Genomic DNA, 21,309 nt, shown 5'->3' with positions numbered 1-21,309 from the left:
AACTTGTTATAGTTGTTTTGAGTTTGATATCAAGTTAGTAGGTGACGCATTTTACCGTTTCCATACAACTAGATTACGATTTTCGCCTCCCCCTAAATGCAAAATATCCGTTATATTTATGTGCAACAACTACTCTACATCAAGGTATTGTAGATAAACCAAAACAATTACTCGACAAGCGGTAACAGTCCGCAAATTGTACCCTCATATTGCGGTTGTTTTGGTGAATTGGGATGAGGAGATAAGAAACATCTCTTTCAATAACAGGAAATATGAGATCCTCATTCCACAGAGATGGGAGGCTCCTAGCCTTCCTCTATCCGTTGGGGTATTTTGGGAATAAAAATATGGTGTGTACAATATGCATATATACAAGTTAGAGGAATGTTTCATTAGTTTTGTCTCCAAAACAAGTACAGGAAATCGCAAATTGTTCGACGGCAATGGCTGCTTGACTTTTGTTCAGTGGCGGCTGCCGGCTCCCACACTTCTCTCTCTTCTCCTCTTAATGTGCCGTGCGGCCCGCATCTGGTAATTCTGTCAACTGCAGAAGAAGACCGAGGAGTCCAATCTGTTCGAGGCTTCTAGCTTACTAGGTAACCTCTCTTTTTCTTTTTCCAATGACGAATGGTACTGTGGTAGGTACAATTGCTGCATTGTGGGAGTGACTGTGAACCGTTGATATGCGTGAGCGTCAACGGGACACAAGTCACCAAACACATAACTATGCCTCTATCCTAGCAATTTGTGAGAATAATTTTCATAAGGCTGCTTGACTAGGTTTAGAAGGAAGGGAAAAGGTAATGGCTGGAACGCTTAGAAAATGCTTGTTATGTTGCACATCAACGAAGGTCACGGTATGATCTCTAACTTGAAAACTTAATTTCATTCGTTGATTGAAGAAGATTAAATGAATTCAAAAGTCTTATACTTTGAAGAACTATAAAATTTATGAATTTAATAGCAGTTCGGTTATTATTTGTTGCAATATTAATTATAGTCACCACTTAGTACTACAGTTTAGTATATTCTTTAGGGTTAACACACTCCATCATCACTTATTCTTCTTCACTTGTAAATGAGAAATTTCAAATTCGAATCTAGGGGTGGGCACATAAAACGTGAAACCACGAAACTGAATCGAATCGTGATAAAATAAAACATAAAAAACTGCGTTGACCAAAAAAAGTGAACAAAAGGTTCAAGAATGGGACCGAACTATTCATATCGGGTTCGGTTCCAGTTCCTATGTTAGCATAACTGCTTAGAACCTAATCAAACCGTGAATATAAATAATTAACTGGGTTTTGAAAATTTTGTGAATTGTAACCATTTGATCATGTTTCTTAATAAACGATATTATCTCCACCATCTCTTCAATGTGAATAATATCGTTTGTTAAAAAAAATTTAAAAATAACAACCAACAATTTCAAAGCTTACTGACTTTGAATACCTTAGTAATGATAATTAAATGGCATTGCCTTTCAACTATTTCAATAGCTGTCCATATCGCTTATGTTAAAAAAAAATTGGGGCTTGTGTCAAGTCATGTTCCCTTAAGTATAATTTTTCTTTAATAATTTCGCCTATATATACTCAGTAGTATGAAAAATAAAAGGTTATGGTTAAATTAAATAAATAATATTTTTCTTTAAATGTCGATTTAATGGATATATAATAGGACTCTCCAGTAATCCGAACTATTGAAACTTATTCACTAAAGTAATCTACAACAAAAAGCTCAAAAATGGTTGCAACTCAATGACTTGAATCCGTTATTTTTTCAACCGAACGAGCATGTCAGTCATGAGTGAATAAGTCTAAAAAATTGCACCTCGCAGCCATCAATCATGAGCTTTTTATGTCAAAAACTTGATAAAACCAAACAATTAGTAAACTTGAACAATTACTAAAGTAAGTAGATTAACTCGCGATTTAAAATTACAAAGACTAAAATCATAATTTGACATACTGAATATTAATTTCTTAATATTAACTCGGCAGTAGACGGAAATTTTTAATACAGCATGAATAACGCACTACTAGATATAAATATTCCACGAGACATACACTACTATGCAGAGTAACTGTAAACTGTAAAGTTTTGCACTGAGCAAGTACCAAGACTGATCTAATTAAAGACAAAAATATTAAATTATAACGAGACATTGGCGACATCATCTTTTTACGTCGAGTACATGGTCGACACGTCTCTCAGCAATCTGTATGGTGATCGAAGCTTCCTTTGGAGTTCACTTGGCTACTGCTAATTATATATTATTAATTCACGAAATCCCATAATTTCAGAGATTAATTTAGCTTTTGCAATTTGCGTGCATGAAATCGAATCCGGATTCTTGTTGCATCCTTTTTGTAAGAATTTCGAGAATTCGTCAATTTTGTTCGTTTATTATATATTGTACAGTTAGAAATTATTTTAAATATTTTTATTTAAAATTTAACACAAACAGTACTTGATAAAAACTGATCGCACGATATACGATAAATGAATATAATTCACAAATCTCACCAAAAGAATCCGGAGAGGATCTTGTTGGCATGAAATCATGCATCTCATCTCTATTAATTAATAAAACACTTATTGTCAACCAAAATCCTATAAAATTATCAGTTTAACCCTCCAATTAAAACAGAACATAAATAAGAAATATGGGGTAAAAATGTAATTTCACACAACTAAATTTGGCTATTTTTTTAAAGCCTCATCTACATGTAATCCTAACATATCTCTTAAAAAAAAAAAACAACTTTCCTTTCTCACATTCTCTATCACTCTCTTCCTCTCCCATTCTATTTCAAAAACAAAAATAAAAATTTGTATGCGGATATGCTAGTATATATTATACCAATAGTCTGACACTACTTAGGGTTCCTTGTTTCTGGCCCGGTTATATCCAACGCCGGGCTTTGACAAGCTATCCCCATTCATACTTATCCAATCAATATGTATTAGTAAGCTTTTGTTTGGTGCTAAGCTTTATTATTTTATTTCGAACCTTTCATTTGGTTTAATGCATTTGATGCATGTATATGTGTGTGTCTATATATATATTATGGTGTTTTTGAACTTTAATTCTTGAAGAAGATTAAAATTCAATAAAAATCTGGTGTTAAATTAGATATTGATTTTAATCGTCTAATATGTACCTAATTCAAATTTATATTATATATAGTTTTTAATATTTAATAGATATCTTATTTAATGTCATTACATTAAAATTTAAATTATTTATTATTATACACATTTTTATTCATTGTATTTATTTTACTTCCTCTAATTAGTATATCTAAACGTTCGTATCATAATATATTTTACTAAATTAATGTACCAAAATGTTTGTACCTAAATATATTGTAGTGAATTAGTAGCACATAAGAAAATATGCAAAAACATAAGTGTACTGAAAAATTCCGTACCTAAGTATATGATACTAAACTAGTGTACCAAAATGTCGGTACCTAAATATATTATAAAAACTAGTGTACCGAAATGTTCACACCTAAACATATTATACTAACCTTGTAATGAATTAGTGACACACAAGAAAATATGCAAAAACATGTGTACCAAATCTTTACAAAAATATTTTTTTATATAAGATACTTACCATAATGAGAATTAAAATTTATCATATTTTCATAAAATTTAATTTATGAACACCATAAAATTATAAATAGACATTTAATATGTTGGCATTAAATAGAGTCTAGGGACTAAAATCAATTTTTAATCTTATATAAGATATTTTTCTAAACTTTATCTTATTTAAGAATTAAAATCTAGTTTACTATATATAAAACCATGGAAGAAAATGCCGATAATATCGGCGAAATATCGCCGATATTATCGGTTTTTCGGGAAGTGGATATTTTAATTGATATCCGAATGGTTTTCTGACACACCCTAACCCGAAGACTAGGACGTGCTGGCCGTCACGTGAGTGTGACGTAACCATAACGCAAGCGGAAACGATTTAATAATAAAATACGAGTCAACGAAAACCACTAATTGCAGTTATTTACAACCTAGCATTCTATGTGCATAAGAGTGTACTAAACACACATAAACAGAGCATAAGCGTCTAGGTGCAGTCAAGTAGGACCATAACTATTTTACAACACCCTCGGGTGAATCCTACATTTATTTAGTCTGTCAGAACGCCGAAGCAGTCCTCGTAGGCCACCAACGCCTCAACTATCAACTAGAACCTGGAGGGGCGAAAAACAGAAAACGTGAGTGGGCGAAAATAAGCTTTTCCAAATCATTTCATAAATCCACAATTATAACCCCTTTTTGGAAAACCTGTATACTTTCCCAGAAAAATAGTATATAGCATATATATCTCAACTGTCTCAATCATCAATCTTATAACAGATTCAATAAAGAATGTACCATGCCAATTTCAACAGTGTAGTATGAATGCATTAACATAATATAATCAGGTAAAAGAAATAATCAATCGGAGGCCCTCTAATAGCCCTGAACGATTGAACCTAGAGCTCAACATCTATCAATCTCACTCTGCCGGAGTCACTCCGCGTGACCTGTCCGGCCTTCTGCACATAAGTCGGAACCACCTAATGTAGTCTGAACGACTTATGGTAATATTCGCTCTAGTGCTTCTCTCATCAATCATCTGTATACAATAACCTAAGGTCACCCACCAGTCATAATCTCACTAACACTCTACGACTGGCCCGTCGTACCCACTCCGCGTGGACTGTACGACCAGCATCTACTTGGATCCAAGGCGAGCGTGCGATGCGGTGAATACTATAAGCACTAAACCATGGTGCAGGATATGAGCTCAATATATCATCATCATCAACATAACAGTAATTAAATACTTACCTGTGCGTCCACAGCACCACCTTACATATATGCATCATACGACAGTTCATAATATCCATAATATTCTATGCATGGCAATCACATCATATTTCATTTTAATATACTTTTCATTTAAATTTGATTTCTGGGGAAATCGAGTATATAGGTATATATAAAAACAAATGCCCACTCACTGGTATGTCGCCGGGTCGTAACCCCCTTGACGCCCCTGGATGTGCTCGTCCTCGTTAAAAGTTCCACCTAGAAGTGAAATAACTTAAAACAATCATTTAACGCACATTTAACGCACCTAAACCAAACTAGGTAATTAATTCTTCATACGATGCTCAAATTGGGTATATGAATATACCACAGTGACCTACACAACCTCAGGATCATCCCCAAATTTTTAAAATAATTTTTGGAGTCCTCACGCACCCCCACGCGCCTGACGTGGCACGGACCTACGCGCGGCCCACGCGCGGCCACGTGACATGCACACTGACGGCTACAGTGAACGGCGTTAGGGAATATTCCGTCAAACCTAGTATATTCCGTTAAAAACTAACGGTTTCCGTTAAAGTTAACTAACGGCGTCGGAATATTCCGTCAAACTTGATGGAAGATTCCCTGTCTTCTCCGGCGAGTCACCGGTCGCCGGCGACTGTTCGCCGGTTTCTGGAAAATTTTCAAATCCACTATTCTCCTTCGTTTTTCAACCAATTTCTTCGCATTTTATACCAAAATGAAGCATTTAACAAGTACTATCACGTTGGAAGGGTTTTAGGGCCTAAAAACTACTAGATCATACCTTCCAAAATCTTCCAAATTCGGCCAAACGTCGAACTGGGTCACTTCGACGTCCAAACTTTCCAAACTTCACACCCCGAGCTTCGTGGGAACCTCCTAGAGCTCCCTATGATCTTAGTTTGGCCTAAAAATCAACAAACACAAAGTTCATGAATAGTGTCATTTCACGGGCTTGAGTTTTCTACGTGAAATCGTGGGAAATCTTACCTGAAAACAATACCAATGTGTTCGTATGGTCCTCACAAACACGATGCTACCTTCCTCAACCTTAACTTGTGAAGTTTTCAAGGTCTTGGGTGTTTGTCCGAGAGTTTGAGAGAGAATGAGGGAGTGTGAGAGTGACTGAGGGAAAGATGAGGAAGAGAGAGAGAAGGAGACATGGATCCAGAATTGAGGGAATGATTTAGGGGGTAGGGTCCCACCTAAAGTCCAACACAGATAATTTAACACATACTAATAACAATTTTAATCCCTAGTTTAGGATCTTAGTGTAAAACAAATACCAAATTTACGCACCTTAATCCCGTTTAAGGGCGTTTCTGTAATTTCACGTCGTCGGAAATTGAAATTCCGGGACGGGCTGTGACAATCTCCCCTCCTTATAGAATTTCGTCCCCGAAATTCCAGCCACTAACCAAACCCTTAATACTCATAGAATAACCTTGGATACATATCTCTCATCCTTTCTTCTGTCTCCCAAGTAGCTTCTTCCGTTGAATGGTTCCTCCACAATACTTTTACTAAGCTCACGGTCTTATTCCTCAAGGTCTTATCTTTCCAATCCAGTATAGTCACTGGTTCTTCATCATATGTCAAATCCGGATTAATTTCCAATGGTTGAGGAGGAATCACATGTGAAGGATCTGACACATAATGCCGAAGCATCGAGACATGGAACACATTATGTACCTTAGACAACTCTGGAGGTAGCTCCAACCTGTAAGCAACTTCACCAATCCTCTCAGTGATCTCATAAGGTCCAATGTACCTGGGACTTAGCTTTCCTTTCTTTCCAAAGCGAACCACACCTCTCCAAGGCGATAATTTCAGAAAAACATAGTCGCCCACATTATACATTCTGTCCGTGGTATGTCGATCCGCTAGGCTCTTTTGTCTATCCTGGGCCACTTTCAGGTTAGATTTAATTACCTGAATATTCTGAGTAGTCTCATCCACAATCTCTGGCCCTTCAAGTATTCTTTCACCAACCTCTGACCAACATAATGGAGTACGACAAGCTTTACCATAAAGTGCTTCAAATGGAGACATTCCAATACTCGAATGAAAACTATTATTGTAGGCAAACTCCATCAAATCCAAACGATCATGCCAAGAATCACCAAATTGCATCACAGAGGATCTCAACATATCCTCGAGTGTCTGAATAGTTCTCTCCGACTGACCATCTGTCTGTGGATGATAAGCTGTACTGTAAAGCAATCTAGTACCCAAAGCTTCTTGAAAAGCTATCCAAAACTTAGAAGTAAATCTTGGATCTCGATCAGAAATAATATTCACTGGGACACCATGATACTTTACAACCTTCGATAGGAATAACTGAGCCAACTTATTTAAAGAGTATTTCTCCCTTACTGGAATAAAATGTGCTGATTTGGTAAGTCGATCTACAACCACCCAAATGCCATCAAAACCATTTTGTGTACGTGGCAGCTTATACACAAAATCCATCGTTATATTCTCCCATTTCCACTGGGGAACGGGAAGTGGTTGCAATCTCCCAAACGGCTTCTTTCTTTCAGCCTTAACCTGCTGGCAAACAATACACCTACTAACATACTCCGCAATCTCCCTCTTCATACCCGGCCAATAATAGAATGGTCGAATGGTATGATACATTTTAGTTCCTCCTGGGTGCATAGCATAAGCCGAACAATGTGCTTCATCCAAGATTTCTTTCTTCAGTTCCTCATTATTAGGCACATACATCCTGTTCTCTTGCATAAGCATACCATCTGATCCTCGGATCTTGAGATCTTTCTTCTTCCCTTCATTTCTTAAATTGATCAATTCTTGAATTTCTTCATCCCACGATTGAGCTGCAAGCACCCGATCAATTAAAATTGGCTTGACTTGAAAATTGGCAAGAAAAGCTTCACTTTGCTCTTCCCATTCTAACTCTACTCCAGTAGATCTCAACTCTGCCAGAAGAGGAACACGACTGGCATACAAAGCATTAAGTCGCCCTTGAGGTTTTCTACTCAGAGCATCAGCTACCACATTTGCACGACCCGGATGGTACTCAATCGTGCAATCATAATCACTTAACAATTCCAACCATCTTCTCTGACGAAGATTAAGATCATGCTGAGTGAAAAGGTACTGAAGGCTTTTATGATCGGTAAAGATCTTACATTTCTCGCCATAGAGATAATGTCTCCAAATCTTCAAAGCAAACACAATAGCTGCCAACTCAAGATCGTGGGTCGGATAGTTTCTTTCATGAGTCTTCAACTGCCTAGAAGCATAGGCAATCACTCTACTATGCTGCATCAAAACACAACCCAAACCATTCAAAGAAGCATCACTATAGATCTCGAAGTTACCATTATCATCAGGAAGTACTAACACAGGTGCATGAGTAAGGCAATACTTCAACTGCTGGAAACTTTGCTCACAACTTTCATCCCACTCAAACTTAACATCCTTCCTGGTTAACTTCGTTAATGGCAAGGCAATCATAGAAAAGTCTTGAACAAACCGTCTATAATAACCTGCTAAACCAAGAAAACTCCGCACCTCAGTGACCGTTCGAGGTTGTTCCCAATTTTCCACTGCTGCTATCTTTTGAGGATCCACTTGAATTCCCTGAGCTGATACCACATGTCCCAGAAATGCCACTTGATCCAGCCAAAATTGACATTTACTAAATTTGGCATATAATCGGTGTTCCCTCAATTTCCTTAACACCAAGTTAAGATGTCGAATATGGTCTGATTTCGACTTAGAATATACCAGGATGTCATCAATAAAAACAATAACAAACTTGTCAAGATATTCCTGGAATACTTCATTCATCAATCTCATGAAAGCTGCAGGAGCGTTCGTTAATCCAAATGGCATCACCAAAAACTCATAATGCCCATAACGAGTCCTGAAAGCTGTTTTATGAACATCCTCATCTTTAATCTTTAATTGATAATACCCAGACCTCAAATCGATCTTAGAAAACACACAGGCACCTTTGAGCTGATCAAACAAATCATCTATACGAGGCAAGGGATAACGGTTTTTAATCGTCACCCGATTCAATTGCCTGTAATCAATGCACAATCTCAAAGTTCCATCTTTCTTTCTTACAAACAACACTGGAGCTCCCCAAGGTGAAGAACTAGGCTGAATGAAACCTTTATCAATTAACTCTTGCAATTGAATTTTCAACTCTCTTAATTCCGCTGGTGCCATTCTATAAGGAGTCAAAGAGATAGGGTTCGTACCTGGAAGCAAATCAATCGAAAATTCCACATCTCTATCTGGAGGCAACCCAGGTAAATCATCTGGAAATACATCAGGATAGTGTCTGACTACTCCGACTTCCTCCACACTACCGGAATCAACATCATTTAACACCACATGTGCCAAGTATCCCTGACAACCCTTGGATAACAATTTCTTTGTCCTTATGGCGGAAATAACACCATGCCTCACCCCACTTCTTTCACCCACAAATGTAACCTCGGGTAGTCCAGGACGAAGAAAAGTAACTGATTTCCCGTAACAATCTATATGGGCGCGATTATAATGCAACCAATCCGCCCCTAAAATCACATCAAAATCCACGATGTCTAACGGGATAAGATTAGCAGGCATAATGACATTATCTACCATCACTGGACACCCAGAGTAAAAACTATCAACATAACATTTATCCCCTCTAGGCATAGCAAACTCTAAATCAAACCCTAGAGGTGAAGGATGAGGTTGCGTTATTTGAGCAAATGTATGAGAAATCACAGAGTGTGTAGCACCACAATCAATCAAGACTCTAGCAAAATGACCAAGAACATTCAACGTACCCATAATCAAGTCTGGATGGTTCTGAGCATCTTGCAGCGATATGTGGTTAACACGTCCCTGAGCTGGCTGTCGTCCTCCACGACCTCTGCCACTCTGGTTACCTCGTCCCTGATGAGTACGTCCTTGACCTGCCTGGGCAGGCGGCCTAAACGACCCTGCACTACTAGCAGCAACTCCGCTCTGTTGAGGCTGACCCCCCTGATACCACTGAGATCCGCTAGCTGGCATAGACGGATATGAAGTATAACCTCCTTGATCCTGAGAATATCCACTCTGAAAATAAGGATCCTGGGAATAGTGATACTGTCCCGGAGCATAAGGAGCAGCATCACCCTGATAGTGATAAGCACCACCACGACCACCCTGGCCATAACTGCCTGAATTAAAGTTCTGTTGAGTCGGTGCTGAGGTTGGCATAACAGGCTGCTGGGGCCTCTGCTGATTCTGGGGACAATACATAGCTCTATGTCCTGTCTGACCACATGTAAAGCATGCACCACTGCTTCTCCTACATTCCCCATGATGTCGGAAATTACAACGGCGACATAACGGAGGACCCGAACTACCAGTACCACCAAAGCCTCTCTGACCAGAAAATCTAGGTCCATTACCAAACCTACCACCTCCTCTCCTCGGACCTGTGGCACTAAATCCACCACTGGAAGAACTCGAACTCATTCCACTTTTCTTGAAATTCTGCGTCTGACGAGGTCCTGGAATGGAAACACCTTTACCTTTCTCATTTTTCTTCTGACCATTACCCTTATCCTCTTCATCCTCACTGTCCGGAAGATTATCAGAGTCTTCCATCCTGACCAGAATCTCAAAATACTCATGATAATCGGCACAGGGAAGTGCATTGGCAAACGTTCTGTACTTCTTCTTAGATCCTAGCTTGAAACGACGAAGCATTTCTGCTTGATTACCCGCTAAATCAGAATCATAACGGGATAAATCAGTAAACTTCCTGTAGTACTCATGTGCAGACATATTTCTCTGCTTCAGACTGGTGAATTCCTGTTTCTTGCGATCTATATATTCCGGAGGAACAAATCTCTTCATAAAATTTTCCTTAAATACCTCCCATTCGGCTGCCCTTTCAGGTGCCATGTGCCTCGACTGATTTATCCACCACGCAGCTGGCTCACGGCCCAAAAACCAGGTGGTGGTCTCCACCCATCTATTAGCTGGCAGGTTTCCCTGACTTTGCATCACTTGAAAGGTCTGTTCAATTCGATCCAACCACTTTTCTGCCCCTTCATAACCTTCATTTCCCTCAAAAGTTTCCAATTTCAGATTATACATCGTCTCTACGGGCGTTCTCTGAGGAGGACGGATATTAGCCTGAAAAGCTTGAGCCATTGCTGCCCCTAACTGAGTTATATCGGGGAAATTAGGCTCAGCAGCACGGCGAGGATCTCTACGAGGCGGCATAATTCTGACAGAAAACATAACAAAATCAATAGAAGAACTCATTAGTTATACAGGACTGCAACCTATGCTCTGATACCAAACTGACACACCCTAACCCGAAGACTAGGACGTGCTGGCCGTCACGTGAGTGTGACGTAACCATAACGCAAGCGGAAACGATTTAATAATAAAATACGAGTCAACGAAAACCACTAATTGCAGTTATTTACAACCTAGCATTCTATGTGCATAAGAGTGTACTAAACACACATAAACAGAGCATAAGCGTCTAGGTGCAGTCAAGTAGGACCATAACTATTTTACAACACCCTCGGGTGAATCCTACATTTATTTAGTCTGTCAGAACGCCGAAGCAGTCCTCGTAGACCACCAACGCCTCAACTATCAACTAGAACCTGGAGGGGCGAAAAACAGAAAACGTGAGTGGGCGAAAATAAGCTTTTCCAAATCATTTCATAAATCCACAATTATAACCCCTTTTTGGAAAACCTGTATACTTTCCCAGAAAAATAGTATATAGCATATATATCTCAACTTTCTCAATCATCAATCTTATAACAGATTCAATAAAGAATGTACCATGCCAATTTCAACAGTGTAGTATGAATGCATTAACATAATATAATCAGGTAAAAGAAATAATCAATCGGAGGCCCTCTAATAGCCCTGAACGATTGAACCTAGAGCTCAACATCTATCAATCTCACTCTGCCGGAGTCACTCCGCGTGACCTGTCCGGCCTTCTGCACATAAGTCGGAACCACCTAATGTAGTCTGAACGACTCATGGTAATATTCGCTCTAGTGCTTCTCTCATCAATCATCTGTATACAATAACCTAAGGTCACCCACCAGTCATAATCTCACTAACACTTTACGACTGGCCCGTCGTACCCACTCCGCGTGGACTGTACGACCAGCATCTACTTGGATCCAAGGCGAGCGTGCGATGCGGTGAATACTATAAGCACTAAACCATGGTGCAGGATATGAGCTCAATATATCATCATCATCAACATAACAGTAATTAAATACTTACCTGTGCGTCCACAGCACCACCTTACATATATGCATCATACGACAGTTCATAATATCCATAATATTCTATGCATGGCAATCACATCATATTTCATTTTAATATACTTTTCATTTAAATTTGATTTCTGGGGAAATCGAGTATATAGGTATATATAAAAACAAATGCCCACTCACTGGTATGTCGCCGGGTCGTAACCCCCTTGACGCCCCTGGATGTGCTCGTCCTCGTTAAAAGTTCCACCTAGAAGTGAAATAACTTAAAACAATCATTTAACGCACATTTAACGCACCTAAACCAAACTAGGTAATTAATTCTTCATACGATGCTCAAATTGGGTATATGAATATACCACAGTGACCTACACAACCTCAGGATCATCCCCAAATTTTTAAAATAATTTTTGGAGTCCTCACGCACCCCCACGCGCCTGACGTGGCACGGACCTACGCGCGGCCCACGCGCGGCCACGTGACATGCACACTGACGGCTACAGTGAACGGCGTTAGGGAATATTCCGTCAAACCTAGTATATTCCGTTAAAAACTAACGGTTTCCGTTAAAGTTAACTAACGGCGTCGGAATATTCCGTCAAACTTGATGGAAGATTCCCTGTCTTCTCCGGCGAGTCACCGGTCGCCGGCGACTGTTCGCCGGTTTCTGGAAAATTTTCAAATCCACTATTCTCCTTCGTTTTTCAACCAATTTCTTCGCATTTTATACCAAAATGAAGCATTTAACAAGTACTATCACGTTGGAAGGGTTTTAGGGCCTAAAAACTACTAGATCATACCTTCCAAAATCTTCCAAATTCGGCCAAACGTCGAACTGGGTCACTTCGACGTCCAAACTTTCCAAACTTCACACCCCGAGCTTCGTGGGAACCTCCTAGAGCTCCCTATGATCTTAGTTTGGCCTAAAAATCAACAAACACAAAGTTCATGAATAGTGTCATTTCACGGGCTTGAGTTTTCTACGTGAAATCGTGGGAAATCTTACCTGAAAACAATACCAATGTGTTCGTATGGTCCTCACAAACACGATGCTACCTTCCTCAACCTTAACTTGTGAAGTTTTCAAGGTCTTGGGTGTTTGTCCGAGAGTTTGAGAGAGAATGAGGGAGTGTGAGAGTGACTGAGGGAAAGATGAGGAAGAGAGAGAGAATGAGACATGGATCCAGAATTGAGGGAATGATTTAGGGGGTAGGGTCCCACCTAAAGTCCAACACAGATAATTTAACACATACTAATAACAATTCTAATCCCTAGTTTAGGATCTTAGTGTAAAACAAATACCAAATTTACGCACCTTAATCCCGTTTAAGGGCGTTTCTGTAATTTCACGTCGTCGGAAATTGAAATTCCGGGACGGGCTGTGACATTTTCGGCCAAATATCGTGATATTATCGATAATATCGATAATATCGCGATATTTCCAAATATCGCGACATTTTTTGGAACTGTGCAATCGGACTCTGAGAAGAACGCCGGAGATGGTGTGCCTATTCCCGAGCCGATTTCGTCCCAAAAACCTTGCAAAAACACGATTTTTAATATCAATTTCACATATAAACTTCAGATTTCACGCATGCAAGAGGTAATCAACATAGGGTTTAGTCGGATCTCACCTGAAAACTTGGGTGTGCCTGGGTGTGGGTGCGATCGGGGAAGCCGAGCTTCCTCTGCGCGTCGCCGTGCTTCCCAGAGACGGAGGAGAGGGAGGGAGAGTTCATGAGGGTGGTGGAGATGCTGCGCTGGCATCGGGGTGGACGAATTTGGGTGTGCCTGGGTGTGGGTGGGATCGGGGAAGCCGAGCTTCCTCTGCGCGTCGCCGTGCTTCCCAGAGACGGAGGAGAGGGAGGGAGAGTTCATGAGGGTGGTGGAGATGCTGCGCTGGCATCGGGGTGGACGAATTTGGGTGTGCCTGGGTGTGGGTGGGATCGGGGAAGCCGAGCTTCCTCTGCGCGTCGCCGTGCTTCCCAGAGACGGAGGAGAGTGAGGGAGAGTTCAGGAGGAGAGGGAGGGAGAGTTCAGGGGAGGGAGAGTTCGAGAGAGAGATAGAGTTGAGAACTCTGAGAGAGTGAGGGGTCCGAGAGGGACTCGGGAAAAGAGAGAGAGATAGGGTGAGGGTTAGTGGGCTGCCACGTGGCAGCGTGACAGAGAGTGAGAATCAAGATGAAGGGTCCAGATTAGATTAGGATAAATGACTCAATTGCACAATTTATATAATTTCAGAAAAAGAGTGAAAATATAAATTAATCTGGGGGTCTAGATTAGATTAGGATAAAAGACTCAATTTCAGGGAAAAAGTGAAAATATATAATTTCAGGGAAATAGTAGAAGTTGTATTTATTGGTTAGGCATATGGAAATGCAAAAAATTATTTTTCTAATGATTCTAATCAATTTCAAGAAAAATAATGAATTTATAAGGGTAAGATGAGTCTATAAAAGTGATATAATGAGTCTATAAGAGTGTCGGTCAGTTAGACAATTTAGATTTTTTTAATCATTTTTGCCAATTGGCTTGTTATCGCCTTTTTTTATTATCAAATTGGATTATTATTCATCACCATGTTTTATATTAGGATTATTTTTTTATGAAATTGGATTATTATTCATTAAATTGGATTATTATGAAATTGGATTATTATTCATTAAATTGGATAACTACTCTTCACAATACACTCACTATACACATAGAGATGATGAAGATAGTGAAAATTTTGAACCTCATAGGAACTCTATGTGGTACTAAGTCACTTATGTATCTTACCATGCAATGTATAAAGTGTAAAATATTGTACTAATTCATTATATATAAATGATTATGGTGTGTTTAGACTTCTTTCATTAATTACTACATATTTTCTACACTCACAATGTTTGTCAGCTCGCTATATAATCAACTTGATAATGTTAAATCCATCATGCAATGCATTTCTTTCCAATTTTTTGTGATAAACTAATAGATAATTGACTAAATAAACATCCTACAAAGTTTCAATAAAAATTTCCAAGTTTTTCTTACAATTTCCGTGGTTTCCATGTAATTTTTATCGATATCGATATTTTACCGATATTTCCGTCGATATTTCCGTGTTTTCGGACTACCGATATTACCGATATTTTCTTCCTTGTATAAAACTCCTGAGTTAGATCGGCAAAGGAGGACTAGTTCTCTGATTCTCTTTCCTTGTTTCTCCTACTTTTTAAGCTCCTAATTTACGTACTTTAACCATTTCTTTTAAGTAAACATGCTCATAATATAATTCTCTCATATTGTCAATTATTATTATTTTTTTTTGTAAAAATAGTTATGATCCACTGCTTACGGACCAGAATACTCAAAAACATATTGATAGGCATATTAAAAACTTACTATAACAATATATCAAATATTATCGATTCCAATTAACATGCATCTCATATCAACATCCTATTTGCATTGTGTCAATAATATAGATGACATATGAACGATATATTAAAACATGTGTTTGATTCTTGTATATGAATATATATATATAGGAAATTGTTATTAGCACTTCAAATTTCTCATTCTACACTTCAAACTTTCTATATTTAGAAAGAAAAATACACTTTTGAGAAGTGTAGAATGAAAATTTTGAAGTATCAATAACACTTTTCATATATATATATAGTCGATCCATATGGTCCACTAACCACCTTCAGGCTTCATCACAAGTTCTCATTCTCCTATAAATTATTAATTAAATGGAGAAAATAAATTGCGTGATCACACTCGACGAAGCCTTTGAAGAATATAAGAAGACCAAGTTGCAAATGCCCTTCTGCTTTTTGGAAAGGGTGCATGAGAAATGCGACCACTCTACAGAGGTGGCGAACACTCTCATTAGAGGTGGCCATCACTCCTAATCAAAACCGAAAATGTCTTTCTTCAGGAAGACGATGAAAAAGGAAGATAATATTCTAACAACAACAAAAAATATATATATATATAATCTATTTATGTTGCACATGCGACAATTTAATTTCAAATTTCAACCGTTCATACGGAAGGCTTCCAACTAAAATTTGAAATAAATAATGTATAGGTAGTCATTAGTGAGTACTTTATGCGCTCACTAATGGATACTTTACGTATTCATTTTTAAATTTAGCCTAATAAAATAAATATCACATGTTTTTTGTTGTTTTAGATCTAAAAAAATTAATTACATATTCATTATTTTTTAAATAATAAATATGTGTTAGAATATTATTAGACAGAGTATTATCCAAAAACGATTGCTTCTACCCACCACGTGGCGCCTACCTACTTGTAGTCTTTAGTTGACTTGTTATAACCCCCACAAACCTCTTCCTCCCTTCCACTAAGAACGGGCGTTGTATTTCCCTTTGTGTTTTCTTATCAGCCTCTTTACCATGTCACCAAATCTACACCCAACCACACTGCATCATTTACCTACATAAGTCGTAATTGTCGTTTTTTTAACCAAATAGGCAATTTACCATGTACAAAAGAAACACTTGACATCGCCTTCCCCCTCCTTTTACTCTCCATTTTCTAATATTGTGCCTACTGTGAGAGTTTTTAGTTGTTCGAAACACAAATACATACGTATATTACGTATGTCATTATATAAGTTAAAGAACATTTAAAAAAAATAATTTCACTTGTGTAATACTATATGACGTATCAGCTTGTGTTCCCTACAATGAAAAATCTCCCCTACATACCCCCACTTAATCCCAAAATTATAAATAAAATTACATGAATTTCCATATGAGTCAAAACTTTAGAGGGTATTAAATTTTGCCGAACGTCAACATTTATTTTATAAATACCAATCCAGCATAACTTCCGTGAGTAGTGCCCAACTTCTGGTGACTGACAGACACTCCTCCCTCCTCCCTTTCCTCCTCCTCCTCCTCCTCCTCCTCAAATCTTAGCTCCTTAGCTCAAAATTCAATCTCTCAATTTTCCCAAACGCCAGATTCGCAGGTCCGTACACGCCCTTCTCCTCCTCCTTAATTTCTTCAATTCCTCGTACGTCGATCACAATCATGCAAATTTCGAGATGTTAATTCTTCCATTCATTGAAGAAATGAACCGATTTTTTTTTTAAATTTCGAATCCGCATGGTTTTATTTCAATAACTTTCTCTTCAGAATTGTGAAACTGCCTTTGTTTTTTTTTTTGGTTGGATTTTTTTGGGGAATTTACAGAAGGAAGACATGACGAAGGACTCGTACGAGGATGCCATTGCCGGACTTTCCAAGCTCCTAAGGTAATTCTTCCTCGTCCGGACAAACACCGGACGATCAAGTTACACGATCTGTAATGTCATTTTCTGTAATTATCCCGAACATAGCTGTCCTTCTCTGTCATTTTGGTTGTTTCCGTTTCCGTCACATATCCGTCTCGGACGCGTTTCCGTTTCAGCCTATCAGGCTCTCGTAGTTGCCTCCACGTGGGGCCCATTCGGAGTGGCGTTGGATCAGCCCCTCTGTCACCCCGTGGGTCCCCTTTTTTGACCTTGGTGTTATCTGACGGCTTTTGATGGTCACACTCTTGCATTTCCCTTACCCTGCTGACAGTGAAAAAGCCGACCTCGAGGGCGTCGCCGCCGCCAAGATCAGGGAGATAACGGCTGAGCTGGCTTCGGCCGGTTCGAGCGACCCTGTCCAGAGGATCAAAACCGGGTTCATCCAATTCAAGAAGGAGAAATTCGAGTAAGCAATGTTCTTCGAATGTTAGCCAAATTCCCCGCTTTCCTTCTTTATCCACATCGAATTTACCAAAATACCCTTGTGCTTTAATCCCTGGATGAGAGGGACCTGAACTTTGCTGTTCTCTTCAGGAAAGATGTTGATCTGTACAACAAACTGGCCACAGGCCAAAGCCCCAAGGTAAGTGATGAACTGGTTGATTGAGCTATAATTTAATCATATACAATACATACATATATATATATATATATATATAATTATGTCTCAAATAAATCTGTTAAATTATTGAGCTAAATAATTAGGTTGTATTGTGAAAATGCAGTTCATGGTATTTGCATGCTCGGACTCTCGAGTTTGCCCATCGCACATCCTCAATTTCCAACCAGGGGAGGCCTTTGTGGTCCGAAACATCGCCAACATGGTTCCTCCATTTGACCTGGTTCGCCTACCAAAACCCAGTTTTTTACTAATCTATCAATTCAACACTTGCATTTTTTTTTTTTATAACTTATCACAAAATCAAAAAATAAAATAGAAAGTACTTGAACACACATCACAAATGTTATTTATTTATCAATAGAAATGATTTTTTACATATAAGAAATTAAGGACATGAACAATTAAGTGTAATTAATAATGCTTAACCTTTGCGACAATCGCGCATTGATTTGTGATTGACTCAACCCAAATGAATGATGAAATCTGCTTCAAAACCATATAAAATGCAACATGGTCCATCAACCATTAGTTATTTTTTGCTGAATTTGCTGGCATCTTATTATTTTATGCGTGTATTGTGATTGACCTAATGGGTTTGGTACCTGGTGGTGCAGACAAAGTACTCGGGAGTGGGGGCGGCCATTGAATATGCGGTATTGCATCTGAAGGTGAATATAAAACGACCACTTTCCATTTTCAACTTTGCTTTTACACTGACTAGAAGTCCGGAACCACTATTTTCATATTCTACTTTTTCTATTTTATTCTGTGATTCAATCAATAATGGTGACCTAGTCATTGGCTTTGTTCGTTTCCTTGCACACCTTATCATGTTTCCCCTCCAATATAAAAGGGGCAGAAAGAAAAAGCTTCAGACGTTTGAAGATTTAGAAGCAGAATGGATATTAATTATTAAACCCTTTTTGAAAATGTGGTTAAAAGCTTAATCGAAAGAGAGTGCGTTTTGTAAGTGGTATTTTGCTCTCATGGATAAAGTATTATTTTCATTCTGTTGTTATCACGTTTAAATCATTTTTTATTTTCTTAATCTAGCTTAAAGTAGAAATTTCGTTTGTACTAAACGAAGAGAGAGTGCATGTCCTCAGGTGGAAAATATTTTGGTGATTGGACACAGCTGCTGTGGAGGTATAAAGGGGCTCATGTCTATCCCTGATGATGGGTCCACTGCTAGGTAAGCCTTCGTTTATCATAGCAACACACTTTGCATCTTTCTGATTTAATTTGGTTCAAAAGTTGAATAGTTCCTCTAAGTACAATAATTTTAGTACAAATATTTTAATTAAAAATAATCAAGGATATATGCAGAAAGACTTATTTTCTAACATTTTTGGCTTTTGAACTCCCAAAATTGTTGCCTTCTCCATCCCAGTTCCCATGTGGTGTTGCTGCTATTTGCTATTTGGTATAATATTTGTTTTGTGTCATGTCCTACTCAATAGGAAACGAATATGAGGGACTTTATTCTACAGAGACTGTTGTACCATTGTTTTTGGTGGCATCCAAAAAGTTGGATAAAGCTACAAGTAGAAGGACAATGAAAGTGCTTATGAAAGCTTCAGATTCTTTGCTTTTTTTTTTCAATTTATCTTTGAAATTCTTTGTAACTTTCAGTACTGTCCGTGCAGCTCAAAATTTACTACTCTTTCTAATATTCATTCCTTTAATCATATGCATATGCTGACACAACTACACAAGGCAATCGGCTTTTACAGTTTTACTACTTTTTAACAATGCCATTCTGAAACCAGTACTTTCTCATCCAGTTAACTGGTAGTAAAAATGATTCTATCATGCATTAACAGTGTTCCATGTGCGCGTTGAATTTTCAGTGACTTCATAGAGAGCTGGGTGAAAATCTGCGCACCGGCAAAGACCAAGATCAAAGCAGCATGCAGCGGTTTAAGTTTCACAGAGCAGTGCACCAACTTGGAGAAGGTAACTTTTCGTTGCCTAAATTAAAGTAAAAACTGGAAATCATAGCTCTTCTTAGAGAAGATCATGGTCTTAATGCTTCCTAAAAGTTAAAATGAAAACCAACGGTGATTGTTTGTTTAAAGTTGTTATTTGGCCATGTGTTGTACAACATAGTCGAACATAGTCGAAAATCTCCTATGCATATCACCAGTTGTATACAATCATGTGTCTATCTCTATCATCACACTAACTATGTGATGGGAGAAGATAGACACATAATTGTATAGATTGAATATTAGTTAGTATTTTGTTCTAAACATAACATATTATTATAACGATTGGACTAACAAATTAATTCAGATTCTTCTAAGTTCGACCCTCTTGTGTTCTAAAAGTTTGTGATCACAATGCAGGAGTCTGTGAATGTGTCATTGGCAAATTTATTGACATATCCATATGTGAGAGAAGCGCTGGTGAACAAGACTCTGAGTCTGAAAGGCGGATACTACGATTTCGTCAAGGGCAGCTTCCAGCTTTGGGATCTTGATTTCAAAATTACACCTAATTTAACCGTATGAGCATCAAACTTTGTCCAGAAAGCACAAACCTTCCTTTCGTTTCTTAAATGAATTTCGTCACAGTGCATCTTCTCTGGAACAACATTTGGCAAAATAATAGTCTTTGTGGCTTGTCTGATGTTGAAATAAGTATAGTTTTGGTGAATCATTATCTTTTTTGCACTATGTCAAAAGTTCTCCTTTCAATAGCGATGCTCAAATCATGTAAGTAAACATGCCGTTGAGATTGTACAAGATTCAATGCAAACTTCTGGTCACCAACACTTAAATCCAACCGGAAAATCAAGTGGTATCATGGACAGGGTCTAGAGAAAAAACAATATGCGGGATCATCTTTATGCGTGTAGCTGCACAATCATGTGATCCGATGGACCAACCTTTGAACTTACCTCCCAAAAACACAAGCTTTAACCACAAAATCTATTTGAAAAGTGGATCCAAACCCAATGGAAATCACACTTGAAACCCAACTCTACAACCTACATTTTGCGATTCGTTGGAAACCGTGGTGATTTGGTGACCATAAGCCCAAAACAAACACAATAGCTTCTCTTGATATAATTTTAATGCAAGCAAAAATATTTAAAACGAAAACGTCGGTGCATATGGCACGTGGACAACCCAAAACTAGTCCAAGCAGGACCCTTAAGGTCGAGTCAATGGTTCACTGCCCCAAAAACCAAAATCCAAACCACA

The 21,309-nt window shown here is 38.4% G+C and overlaps 1 protein-coding gene and 1 long non-coding RNA gene across 6 annotated transcripts; one reads left to right on the top strand and one right to left on the bottom strand.

Annotated features, from left to right (window-relative positions):
• The first annotated feature begins 399 nt into the window (after positions 1 to 399).
• LOC126596907 (carbonic anhydrase 2-like) lies at positions 400 to 20,874 on the top strand. Of its 5 annotated transcripts, XM_050263599.1 has the most exons (10): positions 400 to 596; positions 781 to 857; positions 17,378 to 17,439; positions 17,750 to 17,884; positions 18,013 to 18,061; positions 18,204 to 18,320; positions 18,715 to 18,768; positions 19,207 to 19,292; positions 19,951 to 20,056; positions 20,449 to 20,874. In XM_050263599.1, exons 2-10 carry the CDS (start codon positions 804 to 806, stop codon positions 20,611 to 20,613), a joined length of 828 nt encoding a protein of 275 aa, XP_050119556.1. In that variant the 5' UTR covers positions 400 to 596; positions 781 to 803; the 3' UTR covers positions 20,614 to 20,874. The 5 variants fall into 5 exon arrangements, with proteins under 5 accessions (XP_050119556.1, XP_050119561.1, XP_050119557.1 ...); XM_050263604.1 differs by lacking the exon at positions 781 to 857; XM_050263600.1 differs by lacking the exon at positions 400 to 596 and having other exon boundaries at positions 768 to 857.
• On the bottom strand, positions 4,005 to 12,540 carry LOC126596908 (uncharacterized). The gene is made up of 2 exons (XR_007614066.1): positions 12,345 to 12,540; positions 4,005 to 4,232 (listed from the first exon to the last, which is right to left on the bottom strand). It is a non-coding gene; the product is annotated as an uncharacterized LOC126596908 (long non-coding RNA).
• Positions 20,875 to 21,309: the final 435 nt, after the last annotated feature.

Source organism: Malus sylvestris, chromosome 13 (assembly GCF_916048215.2).
Source record: "Malus sylvestris chromosome 13, drMalSylv7.2, whole genome shotgun sequence".
Taxonomy (NCBI): Eukaryota; Viridiplantae; Streptophyta; class Magnoliopsida; order Rosales; family Rosaceae; genus Malus; species Malus sylvestris.
The sequence above is the reverse complement of the archived record's forward strand: the minus strand, read 5'-3'. Positions and strand labels throughout refer to the sequence as shown.